The sequence below is a fragment of the Hemicordylus capensis genome, chromosome 1, assembly GCF_027244095.1.
Source record: "Hemicordylus capensis ecotype Gifberg chromosome 1, rHemCap1.1.pri, whole genome shotgun sequence".
Taxonomy (NCBI): Eukaryota; Metazoa; Chordata; class Lepidosauria; order Squamata; family Cordylidae; genus Hemicordylus; species Hemicordylus capensis.
The window spans coordinates 191,666,881-191,691,603 of record NC_069657.1 but is presented as its reverse complement, the minus strand read 5'-3'; the positions used below and the strand labels follow the sequence as shown (position 1 = coordinate 191,691,603).

At 44.6% G+C, this 24,723-nt stretch overlaps 1 protein-coding gene across 4 annotated transcripts in view; it reads left to right on the top strand.

Moving 5' to 3' along the window:
* Window positions 1-5,306: 5,306 nt before the first annotated feature.
* Window positions 5,307-24,723, top strand: part of SLC38A11 (solute carrier family 38 member 11) — a 40,884-nt gene continuing 21,467 nt past the window's right edge. The window contains exons 1-6 of one of the 4 annotated variants that reach the window (XM_053291360.1): window positions 5,307-5,611; window positions 12,782-12,902; window positions 17,692-17,766; window positions 20,119-20,253; window positions 20,762-20,827; window positions 22,781-22,887. In XM_053291360.1, the coding sequence (XP_053147335.1) occupies window positions 5,567-5,611; window positions 12,782-12,902; window positions 17,692-17,766; window positions 20,119-20,253; window positions 20,762-20,827; window positions 22,781-22,887 (549 nt within the window). In that variant the 5' untranslated portion in view covers window positions 5,307-5,566. The remainder of the gene's footprint in view (window positions 5,612-12,781; window positions 12,903-17,691; window positions 17,767-20,118; window positions 20,254-20,761; window positions 20,828-22,780; window positions 22,888-24,723) is intronic. The other 3 variants (XM_053291364.1, XR_008315321.1, XM_053291349.1) reach the window with 3 other exon arrangements.

Sequence of the window (24,723 nt, the reverse complement as noted above, 5' to 3'; positions counted from 1 at the left end):
TGGTTGATGCTTTTGGCTAAACTTCCTGCTTCTGAGGGGTCAGATGTTTCCGAATGTTTTACTTGTCCCAAACACTAGGTCTGACATTGTGGGAGGGGCTAGTTTAATCTACCCTAGCTCAGGAGCAGTGCCTCAGGTTGGTTTTGAGACATTGAGCCCTTTCTCACAACTGCGTGAGAGGGCTTGAGGGTGGGCAGCAGAGAAGATAGCAGAAACTCATCTTCACTACAGACAATCTGGTGTGTGTGTGTGTGTGTGTCTGTGGCTGCCACGGGCGGCACGGAGGTCAGGATGCATTGTGCCAGCCCCCAGAAATCCCACAATGCACTGTGTGAGTGCACGGTGCATTGTGGGGATCGCCCAAGCAATGGGTAGGTGCCCATCAGTGCTTCAGTGCCAGCTGAAAGCAGCCAGCACTGACAAATGGTCAGATAAACGGTTCCCTGGCGGTTCCCACAGGCAGCCAAGCCTGGGCTTAGCTGCCCTAGCTGCCCTTGACCACCAAGCAGAAATGGTGGCCTACAACCAGTCTATCACTCACCCAATGCACTGCAACAGCTCATGAGAACAGGCTCACTATCATCATCAGGGGGAACAAAACTGAAGTTTCCATAGAGAAACATGGTGTTCTCCCCCATCACAAATGGCTTAACATGGGCATGGGATAGAAACTACCCCACCACAACAGAAACCCCATTATTTTCTGGGGTAGTTTTTCTCCCAATTGATTTATTTTATTTTTATTTTTATTTATTTTATTATTAAAACTTTTATGCTGCCCTTCCAAAAGGCTCAGGGTGGTTTACATTAAAACATTTCATTTATAATGGGAATGGGATAGAACCCCCCCTCCACCAGAGGGAACCCATTTATTTTGGAGGTAGTTTTCTACCCTGTGTCATATTTTTATTAATTACATAAATTTCATAACTGGTGAGAGGCCATACCTTTGGCTATACCAGAGTGTGGCTAAGAGTTTGACAACAACAGCATAGCTGGGAGTGCAGTGGTTTGATTATTTATACATTTTTACACAGCTGGGTGTGTAAATCCAGATTAATTCAGATTAGGGTTAAGCATATGCCTAACTCTCCCAGTGAAATAAATGGGCCAGTTTTCACAATCAGTTTAATGTTAGTTTGACAGGAATTGGAGATTCCCTCAATGTGCATGTTCTCATGGAGCATGTTGTGAAAACTGGGGGAAACGTGGGCGATCTCTCATTGGTAACATGCCAACTCAAGATCGACATGCTATTTTCAGATCATTATTACGGATGTTGGCTTGGTCTCAGGTTGGTGTGCTTCTAGCTGGAGATTGCCAACATGTTCCCTGATTCTCATGACATGCTCCACTCCAATTCCCATCAGCCACCAAGAGCACATTGATCATTACAACCAGCCCAATGTGCTCTTGGTGGCTAACATACTGTGTAATGTTCTGCGTGTCTTTTAATGAAACATGCACACAGGTGTGCAAGAATGCTCTTGCACAAACTGCAGAAATGTAGGCTGTGCAAAATTGCACAAATGCAGCTGCATGATGGATGGCCATTATTTCCAGTGGCAGTCTATCATGCAACTCCATTTGCACAATTTCATATGTTTGCTCAAGAGCACTCTTGTACAACTGCACACAACTTTCATGTAAGGACACATGGACCATTATATAATATGTCAGACAGTGTTTAACTGTGCCTAGATTGTGCCCTGAGAATGGTTTTGTCATTGTGAACAACCTCCTGCCACCATATTGTGGCTCAGTTCAGACATCACAGTCAAACCATGGCTGGCCATCAGGAATGTGCTGCAGATCAGTGTTCTCCCTCCTCCTGTCTTTCATGCCAATTCCTGATTTGCAGTAGCTGTTGTTTGCCAGGATGTTCAGATTGGGCAAACAATGGTTACCTTAACCATTGCTTACCTTCAAAATCAAATCGGAAATCAGAGTTTGAAGGCAGTTTCTCATTTGGATATCATGGCGAGTGATAGTTACCATAAACTAGAAAGTGGAGGGGAGGATTGACATGTAAGGAAAAGAGGAACAAAGAGAGTAAGAGTATGGTGAGAGCATGAGGAAGAAGCAGGGGATGCATAAACCTGCAGCAGAGCCTTATGACTGAATTGGGCCAGTATAGCAAGCTGATTTATATGCTATACATTTCCACTGAGTGATGTTTTCTCAAACAGTTAGGCTCCAATCTAGTAGTTGGGTGGTGAAGATTTGAAGGGCTGAATGGGGATATGGGAAGGGTGCACAGACTTCCCTTTCTCCTCAACAGGCCCCTCGCACTGCCTGTACAAGAATAAGGGAGGGAGGGATGTGCCCTGAGTAGTTCATACTCTCCCAATTACATCAAATCATTGCAGTACTGCAGATCATTGCACAACATATTGATATTGGGGTGGTGTTGTTCTTTTTAATTCTGACAAAATGGAATATTGCTCTTCAGTTGCTACAATGAGCTCTATCACTGTTTTGTGGGATAATTCCCAAACACCTTTTGGAATCTTTATCTCATGCTGTGTTTTATAGCTGCTTCCCTCATAAACACAAAATAATCTTATGTAGATATGCAGCGGGGAAATAACTTGCCTAGTGAGCAAGAGATTGCTGGTTTGAATCCCTGAAGGAAACACCTATATCAGGCAGCAGCAACATAGGAAGATTCTGAAAGGCATCATCTCATAGTGTGGGGGAGATGGCAATGATAAACCCCTCTTGTATTATACCAAAGAAAACCACATGGCTCTGTGGTCGCCAGGAGTCAGCACCGACTCCACGGCACAACTTTGCCTTAATCTGAATAAACTAAGGGTTTATTCAGAAACAACTCCATTTTCTCCTTCTCCTTCCCTTTTCCTTTCTGCCTCCATTCCCTACCCTCTCTATAGGATCCCCACTAGGACAAACTTCTAAACAATGAAACACAAAAGATTACTGGACAGAATCCAACACACTGCTTTAAAGCATCTGTTTTGAGTGAAGCAATTGCATCCATCTCTATGGATTCCATCTACAGTACAGCCATGGACTATAAGCCATTTCTATCATAAGCCATCCATGTATAATAACAGTGGGAATCTTTACGCAGTTAGAAAAAGTTAAAAGGGGGGGGAAACCCATACGCCTGTGCCAAGTAAAAGATTTTCCTTTGCTTCTGAGCCTGTCAGCTGACTGGTCACACACCAGCTGATTAAAGCTTCATCAACAACAGAGCTGTATGTGGGTTAGCTTACCTGAAGGGGAAAATATATATGATTTACTTCCAGACCTCAGTGCAGTGAGGCAGTCTGGTCAGAGAAACAGATTATCTTCTCTGTCCAGTTGAACAAGAGAGACCTATGTCCCTGGGCCCCTGAAGAAGGGGGAGGGGTCCATTGGTTGGACAACAGCTTGCTCTTTGCTGTTCCTCTCATGGCTCTCTGAAGAAGGAGACAGAGGGCAGGGGTTAATTTCACTCTTTGTCCCAGGGCCCATTCCTACCCTCCCATGCCCCTGATCTCTGTATTGGTAAAAAGCAAGGGCCTAATATCTTATGCATCTGACACCTTACTATCTGCTTCGGTTTAGGAACCACCTCCTGTCAGGGAGGTGAGGGCAAAGCCCAGGCATTATTTTTCGAGCATTTGTTTGAGGAGGGAAACAGAGGAACTCCAATGGGTGCTTCTGTGAGTCACGGTGATTTTATACACATTCACTATTTTTTCTGTCGTTTTAAGATCATATCAGTTTAGTGAACTCTTTAGAGACATTATTTCATCATATCGAGAACTCTTGCATCAGCCAGAATGCTAGTGATCATGACAAGAGTGATCTTTTAAAAGGAAAGGAAAAAACAGAACTAAAAGAAAAAAGAGAAAAATGTCACTGAAATATATGCACAGGCTCAATAAGCTACAATGATCAGACTGTTGTTAAGATATAACACTGTGTTATCTTCTTTTCAAATACTTCGCAGAGAATAAACCTTTTGTGTGAATAGCAAAAACAAATTGTTTGCTAAGCTCACATATCTTCCTTCCATTTTTGTTGTTGTTGTATGTTGACTCAGGGTAGATTTGGATGGAAAACCCAGTTATTTTTGAACTGATTCCTGAGAGTTACCCTTGTTTCTTATGCAAAGCTGTCCTGGCAACCAACCTGCAATCTGGAAAATTAAAAATGATGATGTCTCCTGTATGAAATTTAAGAACAATGCTACCTCTATTGTCTTTGGCTTTGAATTTTCATTTCATTTTTCAAGTCAATTGTGTAAATATAGCAGTGTTTTGAACTTTAATTTCATAAACCACTCCAGATTAATTATCAGGATCAAGAGATTCCTCTGAATGATATTACAAACTGTATGGTGATGTTTATCATTCTTGTGCAAGATAAGGCCAGCTAGATTTTAATTGGACTGGCCCTGGAAGGCTATTTCTGGTAAATTCTAGAGTCACCACCCCACTCTCTGTGCCTGCCTAAGGATTCCAGGGCTTTTCAGAAATAGGAGTTTGTGCACATTTTTCTTACTCTTGCATTCTTACTACATGTACTTGTTTTGTTCGCAATCGCTGGATTTATTTTTAAGGTAGCATATGCTTTGAAGGAGGCAAGAAATGACTGTGGGCAACTTCAAGGGTAAAGGGTAAAAGAGGCTACATCTTTCATCATAATTCCTGCATTTTCTGAGTGTCTTTTCTCCATTGGCTCTGGTGGTCTCATCCCCGTGATTTCAAGGGCTTAATTTAGACACGGCACCACCACGCCGTTGCTCTGTCTGGGTTAATTTGCACGCGGGTTAGAAATCTTTATGGAACTCCAAAACGATGAGGACAACATAAACAGAGAAAAGTCAATATAAGCCGCCATGTAGTCATCATAAGATAAGGATGCTAGAAATCCAAGGACATGCAGCAGACCTATGGGATTTCTGCCTGACACCGCACAGCACAAGAATTTAGGCGCGGGCGGGGCAAACTAGCAACCCTACATGGTAATGCCGGGCAGAAATCACACACATCCCTGGCGTTGTTCAAGGCAGAAAACAAGAGGACAAATTGTTTATGTCGCAGGACTAGGGAACTGTGGAGAAAATCTCTCCGTTAAGGGCTTAACTGACTTCAATTTTGACTTATTTCCATAATAATATAGCCTTGTTGCTTCCTGAAGTTGTATCATACAACTTTAGGAAGCAACAATCATTTCTCTCTACAGTCTTTTGACGTCCCTCTCCCTGAATTTCTGGACTGTCTCACACAACCTACAACATACGTTGCTGCTGGCTTGGGAAAGCAGCCCCGGGACTTGACAACAAGCCGCTTCTCTGGCCACGTGAGCCCCCGGAGTTCCCAGCGCCCACGTGCTCCGGGGAGCCGCGGCCGCAGTTTAACCCTTCTCCCCCCTGGGCTGCTGAGCGAATATTGCTTCCGTCACCTCTTATTTCGGAGCCGCGGAGGACGCCCGCCTTTCTCCTGGCCCCAAACGTCGTAAGTCAGCTGCCTGCTTGCTCATGACGGCGGGATCCTGAGAACGAAGCGCCAAGTCAGAACTTGAGCGGTGGGAAGGAGGGAAGGATTCCGCCATGGAGGAGCAGCGCCCATTGCCCGTGCTAAGCTCTGAGCACCAGGTAAGCCGGCGGCGCTTCTCCTTTGGAAAGCAAAGTTATTTCACCCCATGATGAATTAAGGCTGCTGCTGCGTTTCCTGTTTTCCTGATTATACCGTTTTTTTAAAAAAAGTGTAGTATATATAGATACACACACACACATAAAGTGTGTGTGTATGTATGTGTGTATGTATGAATGAATGAATGAATTAAGGCGGCTGCTGCGTTTCCTGTTTTCCTGATTCTACTGTTTTTTAAAAAGGTATACATATGTGTGTATATATATGTGTGTATACTAAAAAAATTGTACCTGTCCACTGGCGTCGTGTCCAACGAATTGTTGAAATCCACCACACCTGCTTAGTTTTTTCATTACCACAGTGGGTTGGAAGGCTTTAATGCTAGGCGTACTTAGTAGGAAGTAAATCCCATTAACTTCAGAGGGACGTACTTCAGAGTAAACATGCCCCATCTCCCATGAGGATGCCAGATTGAATGGGATTGTGTCATTCTCATATACCTGACAATGTGGTACATCTTGTTTTGATTTCCATTCTTTCTTTTGCTAACAACCAGAGATGGCTGAAGAGGGGGAAGAAGCTAAGGGGCCTTCACCCCAAGGCTCCACACTTACAGGGGCCTGCACTGCAGTATAGCAGAGGCTCTCTCATTGCCTCTGCAGGCATTATATTGTACTAGCTGAACCGGCACACAGCATCTGTGATAACGAATTGTTTAAACCAGGCCTACAAATAAGTATATAAAAGTATGTATCAAAGTATAATTCAGGAAAGTTTGGTTCATATCCCTAATGGAGTATAGAGCCAGCAGGTTATTCAGAGTTGAGAAGCCTCTCGGTAACAGAGGCTAAAGTCAAGAGTGGGAGGCCCCCTCTCAAGAATGTGGGTTGAGAAGGAGTGGTCAAACACATGCCATTAGCTAAATTCCTCAGTCAGCAGAAAGAGGGTCTTGCTGATACGAAGAGATACCATAGGGATTAAAGTTGTCATAAAAGCCAGGTAGTAACTCATCTTCTCAGGCTCTAGATGACACCTCTGGAATATGTAAGCTTAATAACTAATAACGTGTATTAATCGCTTTGTTGATATGCTTGTATGTTTGAGACCTATAAAAACGAGCCAACTGCATGGCTCGGCCGTGCAGTATCATCCAGATGTTCTCTGATGATACTCGTGCCTTTCGTGACATGAAATAAAAGCTTTTTTTGAGCAACGCACCCTTGTTGTTTGACTCCATTCAGTTGGACAGCAAGTATATTGGCGAGAATTGAGCCTAATCCTCTTTGGTTCTGGCAAGACGCCCCATTCCCTACCCACGATAGGAGGATGAAAGCCAGTGGCTGAATCAAACAGGAAGGCTAGATTCTAGAGGTTTTTCCCACAACATCTGCGCCACTAGTCTCTCCTCGCCGCTTTCCCCCCTCCCTTCTGCCCCAATCTATTCCCAGTCATTTTCTCCCACTGGCCACCTCCTTTGCCAGGGCCCCCGCCTCCTCCACAGCTCTCCCCCCTCCCAGCCCCCATGCCCACCGCAACAGCCCAGTTGCTGCGCCAGCCTCCGCCCAGCCATTTTTGGGAGCCTGCCGCCCACCCAAACGGGCTCCTCTTGGCAGCACGGCTCAGCCGCCCGCCGCCTCTTCTCCTCTTGCTGCCCCTCGCTAGCTGCCCCCAGCTGCCGGAGCAGCACCCCCTCGGCCTCCTTCTCCGGGCTCCTCCAACCCCCAACCAACGTTTCCCTCAGTCTCGTACTCTTGCAGCATGTCGCGAGAGTTCCGCCGCCAAATCCTGGGCACGCATGGTCCCAAGAGAATTAAATATATAGATGGGTGTACAGATGTCTGTAAACAGCCACACGTGTTTGTGTGAATGGCTGAAATGGTAAAGTGTGCCATCAAGTTGGTGTCAACTTCAGGCGCCCACAGAGACCTGTGGTTTTATTTGGTAGAATACAGGAGGGGTTTACCATTGCCTCCTCCCACGCAGTATGAGAGGATGCCTTTTAACATCTTCCTATATTGCTGCTGCCTGCTATGGGTGTTTCCCATAGTCTGGGAAACATACCAGCGGGGATTCGAACCAGCAACCTTCTGCTTGTTAGTCAAGCATTTCCCTGCTGCACCGCTTAATGTGGTTTAGAATGGCTGTACCTGAGTTCATTTTAAAGGTGAACCTGGGTACAGGCCCCCTCAAATGCATGGTACAGATAGGAAGTGTACTGCCATACCTATGTTCAACATAACATGTAAATAACCATGCCTGTGTACACTACACTGAATTGATTAATTCAGACATTAATATAAACAGTACTGAAGTCCTGCCCCATCCCCATCACTCAGCGCTGCAGCTCACTGCTCACAATTATAGCAGCATTTGTCTGAAGAGGCAAACGCTGCTTCCATGATCAGGAGGCTGGGGCATCCTCTTAATCATGTTAAGTGTTTGCCAGCACAGAGGAGGTGTTATCCTCCTCTTCAGACAAATGCTGCTGTAATTGTGAGCGGCGGGCTGAGTGGTGGGGCGGGCCAGGACTCCTGGTTTGAGACACTGTACACAGCTATATAAAATTAATGTCTGAATAGGTCTTCATTGTACAAGCATTCAAACAAATGTTTGAATAGGTCTAGATTGAACATGAATCGGGCTTCTGATTACTTGTTAGCCTACTTTCCAATAGGCTTATGCATTCTTTCTGTGTGTCCATCCCTTCTCCCCACATACTTCGCAGTGCCTGGACCAATATGAACCAAGTCGGATACAGTTATAGGGACACCTCAATGGCGTAGTTTGTGATGATGTCATCCACCTCAATTCAAGATGGTTGACGCATACACTTTTAAGACACAAGTGGGCTAATCCGTGAATTGCCTAACTGATTTGAACCAAATTTGCTACAGCTATAGGGACACCTCAATGGTATAGTTTGTGATGATGTCATCCACTGCAATTCAAGATGGCAGACGTGTGAACATTTGAGGCAGAATTGGGCTAACTTGTGAACTGCCTAACCAATTTGAACCAAATTTGCTATAGGCTTAGGGACACATAGAGATGACTCAAGGGCGTAGTTTGTAATGATGTTATCCACCCTGATTCAAGATGGTGGACACCAGAACATTTGAGGTACAAGTGGGCTAACTTGTGAGCTACTTAACCAATCTGGATCAAATGTAGTCCAGTTGTAGGGATAGTGAAAGGAAAGTAGGCAGATTAGTTCTTACTAGAACCACTTGTTTCACTTTGTTATCCACATGACTACAGTATCTCTTCTCTGAGTAGTCAATAATTGTTTAGGGCTCATAGCTCAGAGGCAGGTGTTTTGCATGCAGAAGGTCCCAAGTCTGATCCCCGGCACCCCTGATTAAATTAATTTCAGGTTTGGGGGCTGGGAAAGATTGAGGCTTTGAGCTTCTTCCAGTCAGAGCAGACCAGTACTGCACTAGATGGAGAGGAGAGCTGGTCTTGTGGTAGCAAGCATGACTTGTCCCCATAGCTAAGCAGGATCTGCCTTGGTTGCATTTGAATGGGAGACTTGATGTGTGAGCACTGTAAGATGTTCCCCTCAGGGCATGGAGCCACTCCGGGAAGAGCAGAATGTTTCAAGTTCCCTCCCTGGCTTCTCCAAGATAGGGCTGAGAGAGATTCCTGCCTGCAACCTTGGAGAAGCCGCTGCCAGTCTGTGAAGACAATACTGAGCTTGATAGATCAATGGTCTGACTCAGTATATGGCAGTGTCCTATGTTCCTAAAGTCTGACTCCATATGAGACCATATGTGTGCTTGATAACCTCATTGTTTTCTCTCCCCACCCCTGTCTGAATGAGGATACCAGGTGCACTGGGGCATATACCAGTGAGCTGGACTTCATTCCAAGAAATGAAAAGTGTCTCTGCGTGTTAGGTCATTAATATGAGTTTCTTCAAGGAACACTTACACACCCTTCTCAGACATTATAGAGCCCAGCAGTGCTCATGGTTACAGCTTGGAAAGTGGAGAGGAAGTCCCCTCCTGGATCTGTCACTTACCCCTCTAGCCAGCTGCTCACAGTTACAGCTCCATTTTGACTGAAAGGGAAAGCACTGTAACCGTGATGGATGATGCTTCTATGAGTGGCAGCCTCAGGCAATCCAGGTTGCTGTTCACAGAAGTTCTGGCTATCACGATTATTGCACCTTCAGACAACAGAGCTGTAACTGTGAGTGGCCTGCTGGAGTGAGTGAGTGATACCTTTGGGGTGGGACTTCCCAGAGGCACTCTTGCCCCAGGACCTTGGGATCCCAGTCCGTGGCCTCCAAAGCTCTGCCGCTGCCCCCTTCTGCTGCCCCCCACTGTGCGGAACCGCGGCTTTCTGTACTTTTAGCCGCCGTGGGGGTATGGGTGAGCCGAATAGGCTCCCCCCCTCACCCCCCGCATGGTGGTAGTGGGTGGAGCGGCTGCTGGGCCTGTCCATCCAGCCCAGTGGCCCTCGAAAACTGTGAGGTGCATCTGTGCAATTTAAATATATTGTCGCAAGCCTCTGATATCACTGTTTTAGTACAGTACAAGAAGTCAAATAAATGGGGTGTTTTCATCAAATCAAATACAGGTGAAACTCGGAAAATTAGAATATCGTGCAAAAGTCCATTAATTTCAGTAATGCAAATTAAAAGGTGAAAGTGATATATGAGACAGACGCATTACATGCAAAGCGAGATAAGTCAAGCCTTAATTTGTTATAATTGTGATGATCATGGCGTACAGCTCCTGAAAACCCCAAATCCACAATCTCAGAAAATTAGAATATTACATGGAACCAAGAAGACAAGGATTGAAGAATAGAACAATATCGGACCTCTGAAAAGTATAAGCATGCATATGTATTCAGTACTTGGTTTGGGCCCCTTTTGCAGCAATTACTGCCTCAATGCGGCGTGGCATGGATGCTATCAGCCTGTGGCACTGATGAGGTATTATGGAAGACCAGGATGCTTCATTAGCGGCCTTCAGCTCTTCTGCATTGTTTGGTCTCATGTCTCTCATCCTTCTCTTGGCAATGCCCCATAGATTCTCTATGGGGTCAGGTCAGGCGAGTTTGCTGGCCAGTCAAGCACAGTACACTGTATACTTTTCAGAGGTCCGATATTGTTCTGTTCTACAATCCTTGTCTTCTTGGTTCCATGTAATATTCTAATTTTCTGAGATTGTGGATTTGGGGTTTTCATGAGCTGTACGCCATGATCATCACAATTATAACAAATTAAGGCTTGACTTATCTCGCTTTGCATGTAATGCGTCTGTCTCATATATCAGTTTCACCTTTTAATTTGCATTACTGAAATTAATGGACTTTTGCACGATATTCTAATTTTCTGAGTTTCACCTGTACTTTATTACAGACACAGACCAGTACATAATAATACACTCACACAGAAGCCCAACAGAGTAAACCATAAAAGTTGTAATATAATATTGACAAGTTAAACCTCAAAACAGAACAGCCAAATTGAATTCATAATGAGCTCCTGGAGAATCTTGCCAGCTACCAAACAAAACTTAGCCACCATCTGAAACACTGTTATGAATCTTTCATGCACAAGATGCCGCACTGCCCTAAGATTCCAGAAGCTCCAACCAGCAAGACTTCTTTGTGCCTGAGGCAGGGTGCCAAATGCCACCCTCCTCATGTGTACCATCCTCCCCCTCTTTTCCATATGTGCACACACTAGGGTTGTTCCCACATTCACTGGATAGAATTCCTGGATACAACTTTAAAAGGGTTTCCCCCCCTAAATTTAAAAGCCTACTTTTGTGTTTTACTGGGATTGGAAAGAGACAGTGGAGCTTGGTGGCTGTCTCACACATTTTTCTGTATAGTGTTCTTTGCACTGGAGAGGGTTAGGAACTGAACTAGCTTTGGGAGCAACAGCTGGCAGCGGAGCTTTTGCATAGTTTAATCTTCTTTGTTTTAACAATAAAATACAGCTTTGTTTTAAAGCTTGTTGCTCCTTTTATTTCATTTTGTTACTCCACACAGGAAAGACTTCCCATTGGTTAAGAAGTGTCCTCACAAGACTAGGGTTCTAGAGAGAAGTGGACTTCAACAATGTCACTAGAGAAAAGGAGCTTTCTTCTGTCCATATACCACAGCCAAACCCAGAATCTCACTACCGCCAGAAAGGAGAGGAAAGGGTTTACTGAGCCATATTTAGAAATCCTACCTAGTCAAGTCAGCCAGCCAGCCAGTCAGTGCCAGAGAAGGGGTAAAAATACGGGGTTTTAAAACATGGACACTATGTCAATATCTGGAGTGAAGCACGAGCAACGTGGGTAAAATGTCTTCCCACTCAAATTCCTGGGCATTTTGTATCCAGGACAACACTTTCCCTACATCCTGAACAGAATATCCAGTTCCTGGACTGTCCAGGCAAATCCTGAACATGTGGCAATCCTCACATGCCTCCCTCACCTCTGCCTCCTCTTTTGAGTCAGTGATGCATGTTGTACATACCTTCCACCCAAGTATGCCACTGGGTTAATTATGAGAGGGGGGAGGAAATAGAAATTGAAATGAGAAAAGGGCAGTAGAATACTGGAGATGCTCTGCAGTTACAGGAAGCCTCCATTTCCCCCTAATAGTGCACCATGATGTTGTTTCCCCAGGGCATTGTGGGCCAGCTGCTGGGGGCAGTGTGTATGTGTGTGTGTGGGGGGGAGACAGGCAGCATTTCAAAGTGCTGCTGCTGCCCAGAAGACAGCCAGTTTCCAGGTAGAAAAAAGAAGGTAGCCCACTGCTTGGATTCAGTTAAGCCTGCCTCTCTTACTGATACAGTTTGATATGATACAGTACAATATTGTATCAAATGGTGTGGGGTTTTTTATCGGACAATTTTGTCATTTGATGAAACATTGTCCAGTAAGGCTTGCATTGCGTCGGTGCCGGAAATTGGCCTGATGCAGTGCACAGCTCTACTTTCAAATTCTAGTTATTATTATTTTTATTATTATAAACCCACAACTAGCAAGATTTTAGATTTTCCCTGGAACTCAGTCTGTAAATATGAAGGTATGTTTCAGGAAGAAACAATATTGGAATCTTATAATATTTAATCTTCTTAAATTAACGGAATGAGAAACATTGGGTCCTGCCCCCACTCTCCAGCCAATACATTATTTTGACCTCAACATTACTTTGCTTAGCAGGAGGAAACAGATGAAATGGCAAGCCTAGTTTATAAAGTGTGGAATAAACAAGGAACAAGCAACCGCTCAACAGCTGCTTTTAATATTATCAATTCTATTATAGGATCTGGTATAATAGGTAAGTGCATCTTCCTTCACTCATTTTATTATTTTATTAATTTCATCATTAATATTTCTCCATTCTAGTTTTATTATAGTAATACAGTGTCTTAAAAGGCCAGAACCCCATCCACATCTGTTGGGAGCGGCAGGGTGTGTGTGTGGGGTTTCTTCCTCAGCTGCTGATGGGTAAAGAAAACTGGTTAGCTCTTCAGAATTTTTATGTTATTTAAGTCTACAGCTTATGCTTTATCACTAACATCTCACGCCACTTTTATTAGGTCATATGTTTTAAGCTGCCATTATGTTACTGTAATGAAAACTAATTATTTGATTTGTTTCTGGTACATTGAAATAATTTCTAAACATATGGTTTCTGGGGTTTTCTTTTGTTCTGTATTTTGCATTACTGTGAAAGTCCATGGCCGATATGGAAATAAAATTGAATTGATCATGACCAGAGGCCTCGGTAGGCCATTTATAAAAATATAGTTTGACAGATGCTAATATTTACATTAATTTGGACCGTAGTATAAGCCATGGTTGGCCACTGTTTGTTTATAGGCATTTTATAAAGGATGGCCTGCTGCTCAAACTGACATCTGCATTTTCCAGGCATTACCAGTGTAGTTTTTAGATACTGTAGTTTTGGAAAGTGGATAGAAATGAAATTAAAACACTCATGTGTATGTACGTCTGGGCACTGTTCATATCTCTTACCTCCACCAGGAGTGTGCAGAACTGGTTCGATTTGAACTGGCCCAGTTCAACTGGTTCGAGCTCAAACCGGTCCGCCCCCCCCGCCAAAGGGGAGCAGTCTAAGTTTGAGCCAAACTGGGCCTGGTTCGGATCAAGCTAGTTTGACCTGGTTCGAACAGTTTGGGATGCTTGTAAAGGGGAATTCGATAAAGATTCCCCTTTACAAGCAAGGGCGGGGGGAACCCTAGCAACTAAAATGGGGTTGGCAGGGGTGTGGGGGGAGGTAACCTTATGTGTGGCAGTGCAGTGGCAGCTCCTCGGTGGTGGCGGGCAGCTGGCAGTTCTCCTAGGGCCCGCTGGTGCTCCCTCCGTCGGCGCAGGCTGGCGGGGCCCCAGTTTGGACCTCAAGCACATGCGTGGAGGCTATTTGCATGACCTCCACACATGTGCAGAGGCCATTTTGTGTGGTGACGCAAATGGCCTCCATGGAAGCACAGAAGTTCACATTAGGCACCCGCACTGATGCAGGGGGAGTGCCGGCAGCGCCTAGGGGAGCCACTGCCGGCCCACTGCCACACCACCACAGTAAAGTGACCTTCCACCCACCCTGCCTGCCTGCACTTCTCAACCCCATTTATTTGCTAGGGATCCCCCTTTGCCTGTAAAAGGGAATTCATACCGGATTTCCCTTTACAAGCATCCTGAACTGGGCTGAACCGATTCAACCCAGTTCAAGTGCACAAACGAAATCGCCATCTGGTTCTAAGAAATGAGTTCATGGACTGGTGGTTTGGTTTGAATTTGAACCAAATGGCCTGGAACAATTCTGTGCACACCCCTAACCACCATTTCCAGAGGGATCTTGGAGGAAAAGAGAATAAGTTGGCAGTTGTGTAAACTCTGGGGATTTCTAGAGATTGTGGACAGTGTTGATTAGTGGGTATGCGTAACGGTAGGAGCAGTAGTATTGATTGTGTTACCGCTCTTGCTCAGACCTGTGTCTCTTTAAATATAATATGTTTACCTAGTTTGGAGGGTGAATTCTGGGGGAATTACTCTTTGAAGCTGGGGGGATTGCTTGGATGCTAAGAGAACCCTTCCTTTCTGCTGCCAGCTCTAACCGCACCAGTAGAATGGCCTCGCATTAACTAACACCAAATCATCACTCATGTGTGACTTGGGACCAGGTCCAGATAGTGAAGCATTGCTTTAAAGTATCACAGGGGACAAAAAGAGTTGTGAGGCCAGGACTTCTTCAAAGAAAAGGAATTCAAGAGAATAACAAGAGATGTGAAAGAGTAGATCTGAGGCTATTTTAGTGAGGGAAGGGGAGCGAAGAATAACAGAAATGAAGCCTTTAGCAAGGAAAGTGGAATTGGAAGGCTGGCAAGGAGAAAGAAAAGACAGTTTATGCTTCTCCTATTCTTCTGAAAAGAGAGAACCTCGAAAGGATAGGATTGGATCTCAGGCTGGAGATCTGACTTCCATGCCTCAGTAAGGCTGTCACTTGGAAGTTAATTCAATAGCATCCTTTAACACTGTCCTTTGTGAGCAACCAATGAAAAAATTTCAAGTGGGCCTTGGGCACAGCATGTGCCACAACCTGGAATTTGGGGGTTAAGATTCAGTATAGCTGGAGTGCAGACCAAGTGGGTACTAAAGTGTAAGAGCATTGGGTGCAGTTCCCTCCTTTTCCAAGCTCATAACTTTGAGGCACAAGATTCTATCCTATGAGACAATATTGCTTGTCCAAAATATATGTTTAAATCCCAAATGGGGGCTGCGGGCTGGGGACAAAAGGTGACAGCAAGAGCTGTGAGGCTTTTATTGCAGTAGGCACAATAGCAGAAGAGCAATAATTGTGGACAGCAAAGTGTGGCAGAGTCTGAATTGTGGCTCTAAACTGGATACAGCTTTTAATATATGGTTTTGAACATTAGAAATGACAATATAAAAATTAAAACATTTAGTAGTACTTTACTGGAAAGAAATCAGCTTCCGATAGCTAAGGGCCACCCGCCTATATTATTTTTTATTTTATTTTATTTTATTGAATTTCTGTGCTGCTTAACAAAAAGATCGCTAGATCGTTTACAAAAAACAAAACATGTAACAATACCAAAATTAAAACAAAGAAATTAAAAAACAATTACAACAGTTGAACAATTAAAAGAATTAAAATAGTGATCAAAAAGCCTGGATAAAAATGTGCCTTTTTAATGATTTCTTAAAGACCAGCATAGAGGACAAACTCTATATATTAACATAGGAACATAGGAAGCTGCCACATACTGGACCGGGTCTCACGATCAGTGAGATCTGGTTTCCTCGGGTGAGCAGAAGAGCGGGCTAAGTCTGCTCTCCCCGCTCACAAGCAGGCAGGGAGCCCTGTGCGGCCGGATCGGCCGCCCACACAATGGCTGGTTCCGTGATGGAGCTGGCAGGGGGTGGGTGGAGCGGGGGCTGCGCGGCCCCGACTAGCCCCGGTATGCCCTGCGCGAGTGCGCAGAGCATACTGGGGAGACCCCCGGAGCCGGGAGGCGGCTTTTCGCCTCCCGGCTGGGGGCTACTCACAATAATAAAAAGCAGGTTTGCTGGAGCGCTCGCTCCGCAAACCTGCTTTTTACCAGGAGTTCTGGAGCGGGTTACTCGGTGGTTCTCTTGAGCGGGTTACTCAGTGGTTCTTACGGTCAACAAAAATCGGGCTAGCCTCTGCTAGCCCGATTTTTGTTGATCGTGGGAAGCGCCCCACTAAGTCAGACCATAGGTCCATCTTGCTCAGTATTTTCTACACAGACTGGCAGTGGCTTCTCCAAGATTGCAGGCAGGAATCTCTCTCAGCCCTGTCTTGGAGATGCCAGGCAGGGAACTTGGAACCAAGATGCCATTTCCAGAGCGGCTCCATCCCTTAAAGGAAATATCTTACATTCTCACTTTCAAATGCAACCAGGGTGGACCCTGCTTAGCTAAGGAGACAAGTCATGCTTGCTACCTCAACACCAGCTCTCGGCTGGAAGTACATTCCTGGAGAAGTAGTGGAACCCTGCCCTCTGCAATTCATTCAGAAAATAGTTCAGTTTCTTCCAAGTAAATTATGGACCAAAATCAAATTTTGTCATGTTTCCAATTTAAATGTGCAGTAGGGTCTGAATACTTTCTCCAGCCCCCTTGAGTCACTTACCTAGCAGTGTCAGCAAGAAAAGAGCCTCTGTCTCCTTCCTCCTTTACAGCTGATCCTTGAAATTTCAGAGTTCAAATTGGGGGACATCCCCATCTGCTGTTGAAGAAGGCAGCAGCAGCACAAGAGACTTGCAGTTAGGGTTGCCAGCCTTCCAGGGTTGGCCTGTAGCTTCTATGAATCAGCATCAATCTCCAGGTGTCTACTGAAAGCAGCCCTGAAGACTGTAGTGGGTTGAGAATATGAACAGAAAAGAAAAGAAAAGGGAAAAATAAATAAGTCTGGATGTCAGTGAGAGTTGGTGACCCTACTTGTTGCACTGTGTTTTGGCCATTGGCCGTAAATAAAGTATCTATCTTGCAGCACTGCTGTTGCCTCCTCCCTTGATGAATGGACCTCCTCCCAGGGCCCCCTGCAATGACACAAGGGTCTCTGAATGAAGGCCTGTATGCTGAGGGGGAGGGGAGCTTACAAAACTTGGGAGCTGAAAAAACGTCAAGAAATTGGGCTGTGGCAGCTCCTTCCTCTCCCACTCTGCCTCTCAGTGAAGTGGGGGGATATGGTGATGACTCCTATTCCATCTCCCACCTTCTGAGTGTGAGGAGGAGGAGCAGCATCTCTCATTTGCTAAAGGGTTAGAGTGGAGGAGGAGTTGCCTGCCCCCTGCTGAGTCCCATTTCCCATTTGCCAGTAAGGACATGCCATTAGAAAGCCCTGTACAGGGATTTTCCCCAGGGCCTCCAACCTGCTACTGGTGCTGAGAGGTCTGGTACTGGAACATGTGTAGTGCTATGAGATGTCATCTTCTGCTCTGGACATCACTGTATGGCTTTGGGATATTTAAAAAAAAAACTTGTTATGAAAAGAGGAAAATAATAGAAATTATTTGGAAAAGCTCCAATCTGACTTTTTGTTTGCTTTGTGTTTACAGGCCTTCCTTATGCTTTGAGGCAAGCTGGTTTTCCATTAGGAATATTGCTGTTATTATTTGTTGGCTATATTACAGGTACCTTAAAAGCTATTGCTATCACCAAGTGGCAAATATAATAAGATTTTCAACAATCTGTATTGTCAAAACCTGATGATAACCAAAGAAATAGACCCACAAATTGAGATTAGTGCAATAAGTAAAATGTATTCATTTATGCTGATCTTTTGGAGTGATTAGGAATAATAGAGCACTGTGCCATACTGAACGATGTTTCCTATGCAAGATGAAGAAACCATAATAAGTAACACTATAGGGGAGGTTTTTTTGCAAATCACATTAGTTTTTGTGTCAGGTAAAGCATTAACTTTCACATCACTTGCTCACTATTTTAAATACAATGAATAATACAATTAAATAGTAATGTTTTATTTTACAGTTGAACATTAAAATATACATTTCATGTAGAAGGTCAGTTAAGGGTACAACATAATTAAATGTTGAGCAATTGACTTCTCATTTCTGAAAGGCTTCTCTTTGCTGCCAATTATAATGAAAATGCCTATCTACCATGAGCAAATTCCATGTACTTGGGGGATTTAGCATACTGTGAAGAACTCCCTTTTTAATCATTGTAACCCAAAGTATAAAGCCATGTGAAACTTCTTGGATTACATGCACGACTTATATTCCAATATGAAATGCCAAACTGCTGTTTGTATACACTTAATGCCTTTCAGGAATGTAGAATTTTAGAATAATTGTACTAAAGCCTGCTGAACTTAATGCATGAGCAAGAATTGAACCAGGGTTTCTGATATCCAATTCCAACACTAGCCACACTAGTATCCCCCAGGTCAGCTAGGTTGCTCCAGAATAAGGCAGTGTATATGGACACAAACTGCACTCCTACCCCTGTGGGGCATAATAGCTTAAGGACGAAATAAGAGCCCAGCTGAATCAGGCCAAAGGCCGACCTAGACTAACACCCTATTTCCCACAATAGACTATAAGATGCCTCTGGGAAGCCCACAAGTAGAAAAGGAAGGTATGCCTTACTCTTCCGCCATTGTTCTCCTACAACTGGTATTCAAAGGCATTGTGCCTCTGAACCTGGTGGTAGCATGTGACCATTATTCCTGTGTGTCGTGTCATATCTGACAAGCGTGTTGAACCTGACATTCTCTCTGTCGGACATTACCTGAACCCATTCCATAACAAGCTTATCTGCCAAACTTGTTTTCAGGGGCTCCATCCTGGAAATTGGGGCAGGGAGCAGGGTCCAACACAATGTCAGGAAAATATTGGAGTTCCGACTAGACTGACAGTTTGCGGTGGGGGAGGCATGTCATCACTCCTGAGAATTTCCGTGTTGTGTTGGATTGAATCTGACATTTTCCAGCAAACAGGCCTAGTAACCATCCATGAAGATTAGTAGGCATTGATAGACTTGTCCTGAATGAATGTGTCCAATCCCCTTTTAAAGTCATCTGAGCTATTGGTCATCATCACATGTTGCGGTGGTGAATTCCACAGTGTGAAGTGCTTTCTTTTGTCTGACCTAAATTTCCTGCCAGTTAGTTTCATGGGCTGGCCCCTTGTTCTAGTGTTGTGAGAGAGGAAGAAAAACTTATCTATATTCACTTTGTCCACACCCTTAATCATAAGCCTTAATCGTGCATTTCCACCACCAGTCACCTTTTTTCTAATCTTAAATTGCCAAACATAGTTAGTTTTCCTTTATATGGGGCAGATGTAGTCTAAGAGAATGACCCTCCTAGTGGAGCTACTTCATTTCTGACCTTCAGAATAAGTAGATCAGTTCTCTAGAAAGACTGCAACAGAGTTCTTCAACCTTGTTGCCTCTAATGGACCTTGAATGTGTTGGAGCTAGGACCCTGGCAGCATCAGCTCTCTGCTGCAATGTCTCATAGTGACCACTGGTGGGGTGGGCGGAGGTTAGGTTATGGATAAAAGTGCTGGACTCCTCCCCTCTTTGTTATTTCAGTGCTAGTCTCAATTTTTTCTCTCCAGAGATGGCTGTTTGTTTTGGTCTCTCTCCCTTTTCAGCCTTAAGCTCAGCTTTCCTATCCTGTTATAACTTCAGAATAAATCCTTGTTCTTCAAACTTAAAGAACTGTCTCCAGACCTCTTGCTTGGCTGAATTCTCCCCAAACTGGTTTTGGTCTGCTATTTGGGAACTGAACTGCCATTCTTCCCCTACAAAATGGACACAGATGGTTGTGTCATGAGATATCATTGCTCCTTGTAACTTCATACAGGATTTCTGCAGAAAAAAACAATCACCCCTAGCTATTTCATGTTTGCAGGCCTTATCCATGCTCATCTGTCTTAGTTTTCCACTCACAAGAATAGAGGCCAAATGAGATTGTTTTTAATAGAAACTTTTGTATTTTATCTTCACAACAGATTATTCTATTATCCTGTTGATTAAAGGAGGGAACCTGGCTGGTACTAACAGCTATCAAGCACTGGTTAACAAGACATATGGTTATATAGGATACCTGATTCTCTCAGTTCTTCAGTTTTTATATCCTTTTATTGGTAGGGACACATTGCAAATGCTTAATTAACAATGCCTTTTGGATGATATAAAAAAAGAAAACTGCGACCTGAAACTAGTTATGTTTTAGAAATGCCTTTTTTGGTAAGGAAACTGCTAGTCTTATTTATTTAACACCACCCACTATTTAATATATAAATATTTATATTTATATTTATTTATATAAATATATAAATATATATATACTACCCACTATCAAAGTCTCAATGCTGTTTACAACTGTCTTAGAATATAGTTATTGTTACAGTGATGAAGTTCAGCTTTTTTCTCAGCAGGGGCTAAACTCTTGGGATCTGTTTTAAAAGTTTAAATGTTCGTGATGGTTTCAAAGGGATACAAAACTTTAAAGCATTTTTTAATGTTCTAAAGCAGCAGTCACATAGTTCAGCAGCACTGATCATCTGACTGCTCCGATGACCTTTTTTGCATTTTGGATCTTGTAAAAAATAAAACCAGCACTATTTACATTCACTTTCTTTCTTTTGAAAGCCATGATTAGCTACAACATTATAACAGGAGACACTTTGACTAAAGTTTTTCAAAGAATCCCTGGAGGTGAGTCTAGTCTAAATTTTGGTTATTTCTCTTCATCAATCTTTTTGCATAACTGCTTAGAATGTTGGTCAAAAATATCTATATACATAATTCGCTTAGTGGCTGGGGATGCATGCTGGTCAGCATTCCAGCCAAGTTCCAGCCAATGAGAGGGAGATAAGCCATGTGAGAGAAAGAGGGGAGCAGACAGGGAGAGTGGTTGGGGTGTTTCAGCAGAGCTGGGACTGTGGGGAAAGGGGAGAGGAAATAAGGGGAAAATGCCGGGGACAGCGGAAAAAGGAGAAAGAGAAGAGGAAATAAGGGGAAACAGACGAGGATGGGCAGTGGGCGAAGCTCTGCCACCCTGAGGAGGAGGAAGGGTGAAGCTGGCAGAGAGAGAGGAGACTGGGGCTAGGGGGAGAACCAAGGCCCGGCCGCGGTGGTGAGGCGGTGGTGGCGGCAGACCCGGCCGCGGTGGGGAAGTGGTGTTAGCCGGGTGAGGTGGCAGCAGCTGGGTGAGGAGGCGTTGGTGGCGTGAGGTGGTGGCTGGGCTGTCAGGAAAAGGACGTGGCCGCTGGCGGGCCCAGGGAAAGTGGCCACCGGTGGGCCAAGGAGGAGGGCCGAGTTGTGGGGGTGGGGGTGGGGAGTAGGCACCGGCAGGCAGAAGGAAAGCAGCTGCTGGCGGGCCGAAGGTGAGGGCTGAGTTGTAGGGGGAGAGCGCGAGAAGCGAGTTGTGGGGGGAGAGAGCAAGCGAGAGAGTTGGGGGGGAGAAGGTGAGCGAGAGGGGGGAGAAAGCAAGCAAGGGAGTTGGGGGGACAGAGCGAACGAGAGAGTTGTGCGGGGAGAGAACGAGTGAGAGAGTTGAGGGGAGAGCGCAAGTGAGAGAGTTGGGGGGAGAGAGCGAGCGAGAGAGTTGGGGGGAGAGAGGGTTGTGGGAGGGGGAGAGAGTGAGTTGTGGGAGGAGGAGGATGATACAGGCTCAGTACACTACTGTACAGATGCTCTGTGCGGGTTCAGCTAGTATTAATTAATAAGCTATTCAAAGAGCTAGAACACCTACTAACAGGCTTTTAATGCAGAGGGGCTGCCTCTAGACTTAGAAGCAGGTTGCAGAGAAAAACAGCAGGAGAAGCAGCATGCTTTCATCTCCTGGTTGTAGGCTTCCCAGAGGCTTCTGGTGGGCCACTGGGAAACAGGATGCTGGAATAGGCAGGCCTTGGACCGGATCAAGTAGGGCTGTTCTTACATAGAACTGGTATTCTTTGGTGTGCTTGGCTTTTGATTCTTGTAGAATCCTGAGCATCTAAGGTTTTGTTTTTTAAAAGGGCAAATCCTTACAATACATGGGAATAATATTTTAAAACATAAAGGCAGTGCCTTATTGTTCAATGCCTCACCACATGTTACCCTTGCTTGGCCACCAAAATGTTCTTTGCACCAGAAAAAAAGAGAAAATTTTAAAATCCATGTTTATTCATGTGGATTTTTTTTGGTTCGGATTAAAGCATAAAAATTTATTATTTGGGCAAAATAAACATGCATACATTATTTCTGGGTACTGAATTTCAGTCTTCTTGATGAAGAATTTTCTCTGCTGCACTGTTTTTAAATATATATATTAAACATGTTTCATATTAGCACATCAATAGCTTCCTTATGCAATACCAATGTTTTTCAAATGATTTAAATGTTCTCTTAGCTTTTTAAAAGAGTAATATGTGAAAAAGTAAAAAATGTTCAACATAGTTTTTCTTTGCACGTTTTTATGCTGAATGCTTTTATGTTGATGTGGGAGTCTCACTCTCTCTCTCTCTCTCTCTCTCTCTCTCTCTCTCTGCCCAGTTCTTCTTTCATGAATGGAGCCCTGAATATTCACACACTGAGCAATACTTGAAGTTTCATTTTTAGTGAACAATCCAATATCTGTTCGATATATGTATTAATTTTCACTCTCCTTTTTTTTTTTTTTAACAGTTGATCAAGATAATTTACTTATTGGTCGCCATGTCATTATTTTGTGTGTTACCATCATCTTCACCCTTCCTCTTTCTCTTTATCGGAATATATCAAAACTGGGGAAGGTAAACATTGTAGAAATGATCTTTTTAACATTGGTTATTAGCCCATCTATTAATTTATTTAGTATATTTAGTATATTATCCATCCCAAACTTAAAGGATGTTCAGGTCAGATCTTTAATATACACATAGGAGTCTCAGAAATTGAATAGATCTTTTCTGTGTTGCATCCATCGTACAACTCAGGGTGGTGTACATATTAGCCATTTGCACGGAACCGGCGGGGGCTGGTTAGACGGTGGGGGGGAGGATAACTTTAAGGGTGGGGAGGATGCACTTAACCCACCCACCCCGCATTTCCCCCGTCGGCTCTTGGTTTCCTAAAAGTCTGTTGTGGCGGCAGTGTACCTCCCTGCCACCCCGTTGCGCCCTTTACCAGATGTAACCGGAAGTATTCGACACACCTGTGCGCGTCGGGTGCACGCAAGCGCATCAAGTACTTCCAGTTACATCTGGTAAAGGGGGCAACGGGGCGGCAGGGAGGTACACTGCCACCGCAACAGACTTTTAGGAAATCAAGAGCCGACGGAGGAAATGCGGGGGGGGGGGGGTGTTAAGTGCATCCTCCCCCGCCCTTAAGTGAACAAGTTCAAAGAACCCAAGCCGCCATCCCTCAGGGGCTGCGTCTCACGCCCTTGACATGCCCCCTGCATCTGATATCAGATGTGGGAGTGTGGCTAACCGTTCCCTGCGTCAGACGTGACATAGGGGGTGGGGCTAGGGGGCTGCAGTGGCGGGCTGAACCCTGGCCGCAGCTGGCCTCCCTCCGTGCCTGCTTCATACTTAAGGTAAGGCTTGGAAGCTGAGTAAAACACATGCACTTCTCTTGATTGCTGTGGAAGTTATATCTCTTGTACCTAAGCAAAACATGGTGTGCAGGGTATTTAGCATGATATACAACTTCCATTACAATCGATTGCTAAGTCCCACCTTCTTTTAACTGCTACAACAGAAGCAATAGCTTCCTTCCCAAGTGCCAAAGTGGCATTCTATTGCATGACAAGTGGGGCAGAGGGATCTTGCTCTGCCTCCCTTGTGCTAGCACACAGTGCAAATGGATACCATTGCCCAACTCCAGGGACTGACATGAAACTCTGTGAGGCTAGCATCCAGGTTCTGAGCTATGCCACAAAGTGATAAAAGTACCCGAGTGGTGATGAGGAAGAGCTAGACCAAGAAAAGGGGCATCAATGCTTGGATCCAAAGGTGCCCTGTAGACTCCCCATGCCATAGCACAGGGCTGCTCAACTTTGACCCTCCTGCAAATTTTGGCCTACAGCTCCCATAATCCCGGGCTATGGGCCATTGAGGCTGGGGATTATGGGAGTTGTAGTCCAAAAACAGCTGGAGGGCTGAAGTTGAGAAGCCCTGCCATAGCACATGCCATTCCCAAGGTCTAACCCTCAAGAGTAACTTTTCAGAGGGTTCAGGGGGCTGCAGTGGGGATGAGGGGGCAGAAAAGCCCCGTTCTGCAAGTAGAATTCCACATATGCTAGTTAGGATCTGAGCTAGGATCTGAGTGCTTTTGGCAAACAGGATTATTGCTCACATTTAGGTCCCATCCTTCAAGGTGCTCAGGTTGGGCTACATGGGTTATCTCTTTTTATTCTCACAACAGCTCTTTGAGACTGAAAAATTATGACTGGTCCAAGGTCATTCAGTGAGCTTCATGGCTAAATGGAGATTCGACCCCAAGACTCGAATGTGCCAGACAAGGAAAATGATCACCCTAATATGCCACATATAATTCCTTTTTTTAAAAAGTTGGTGGCAATTATCTAGAGTTCCTACTGCCATTTTATACTTGGGCCTCAGCCCTTGACTGATTTACCTGGACAT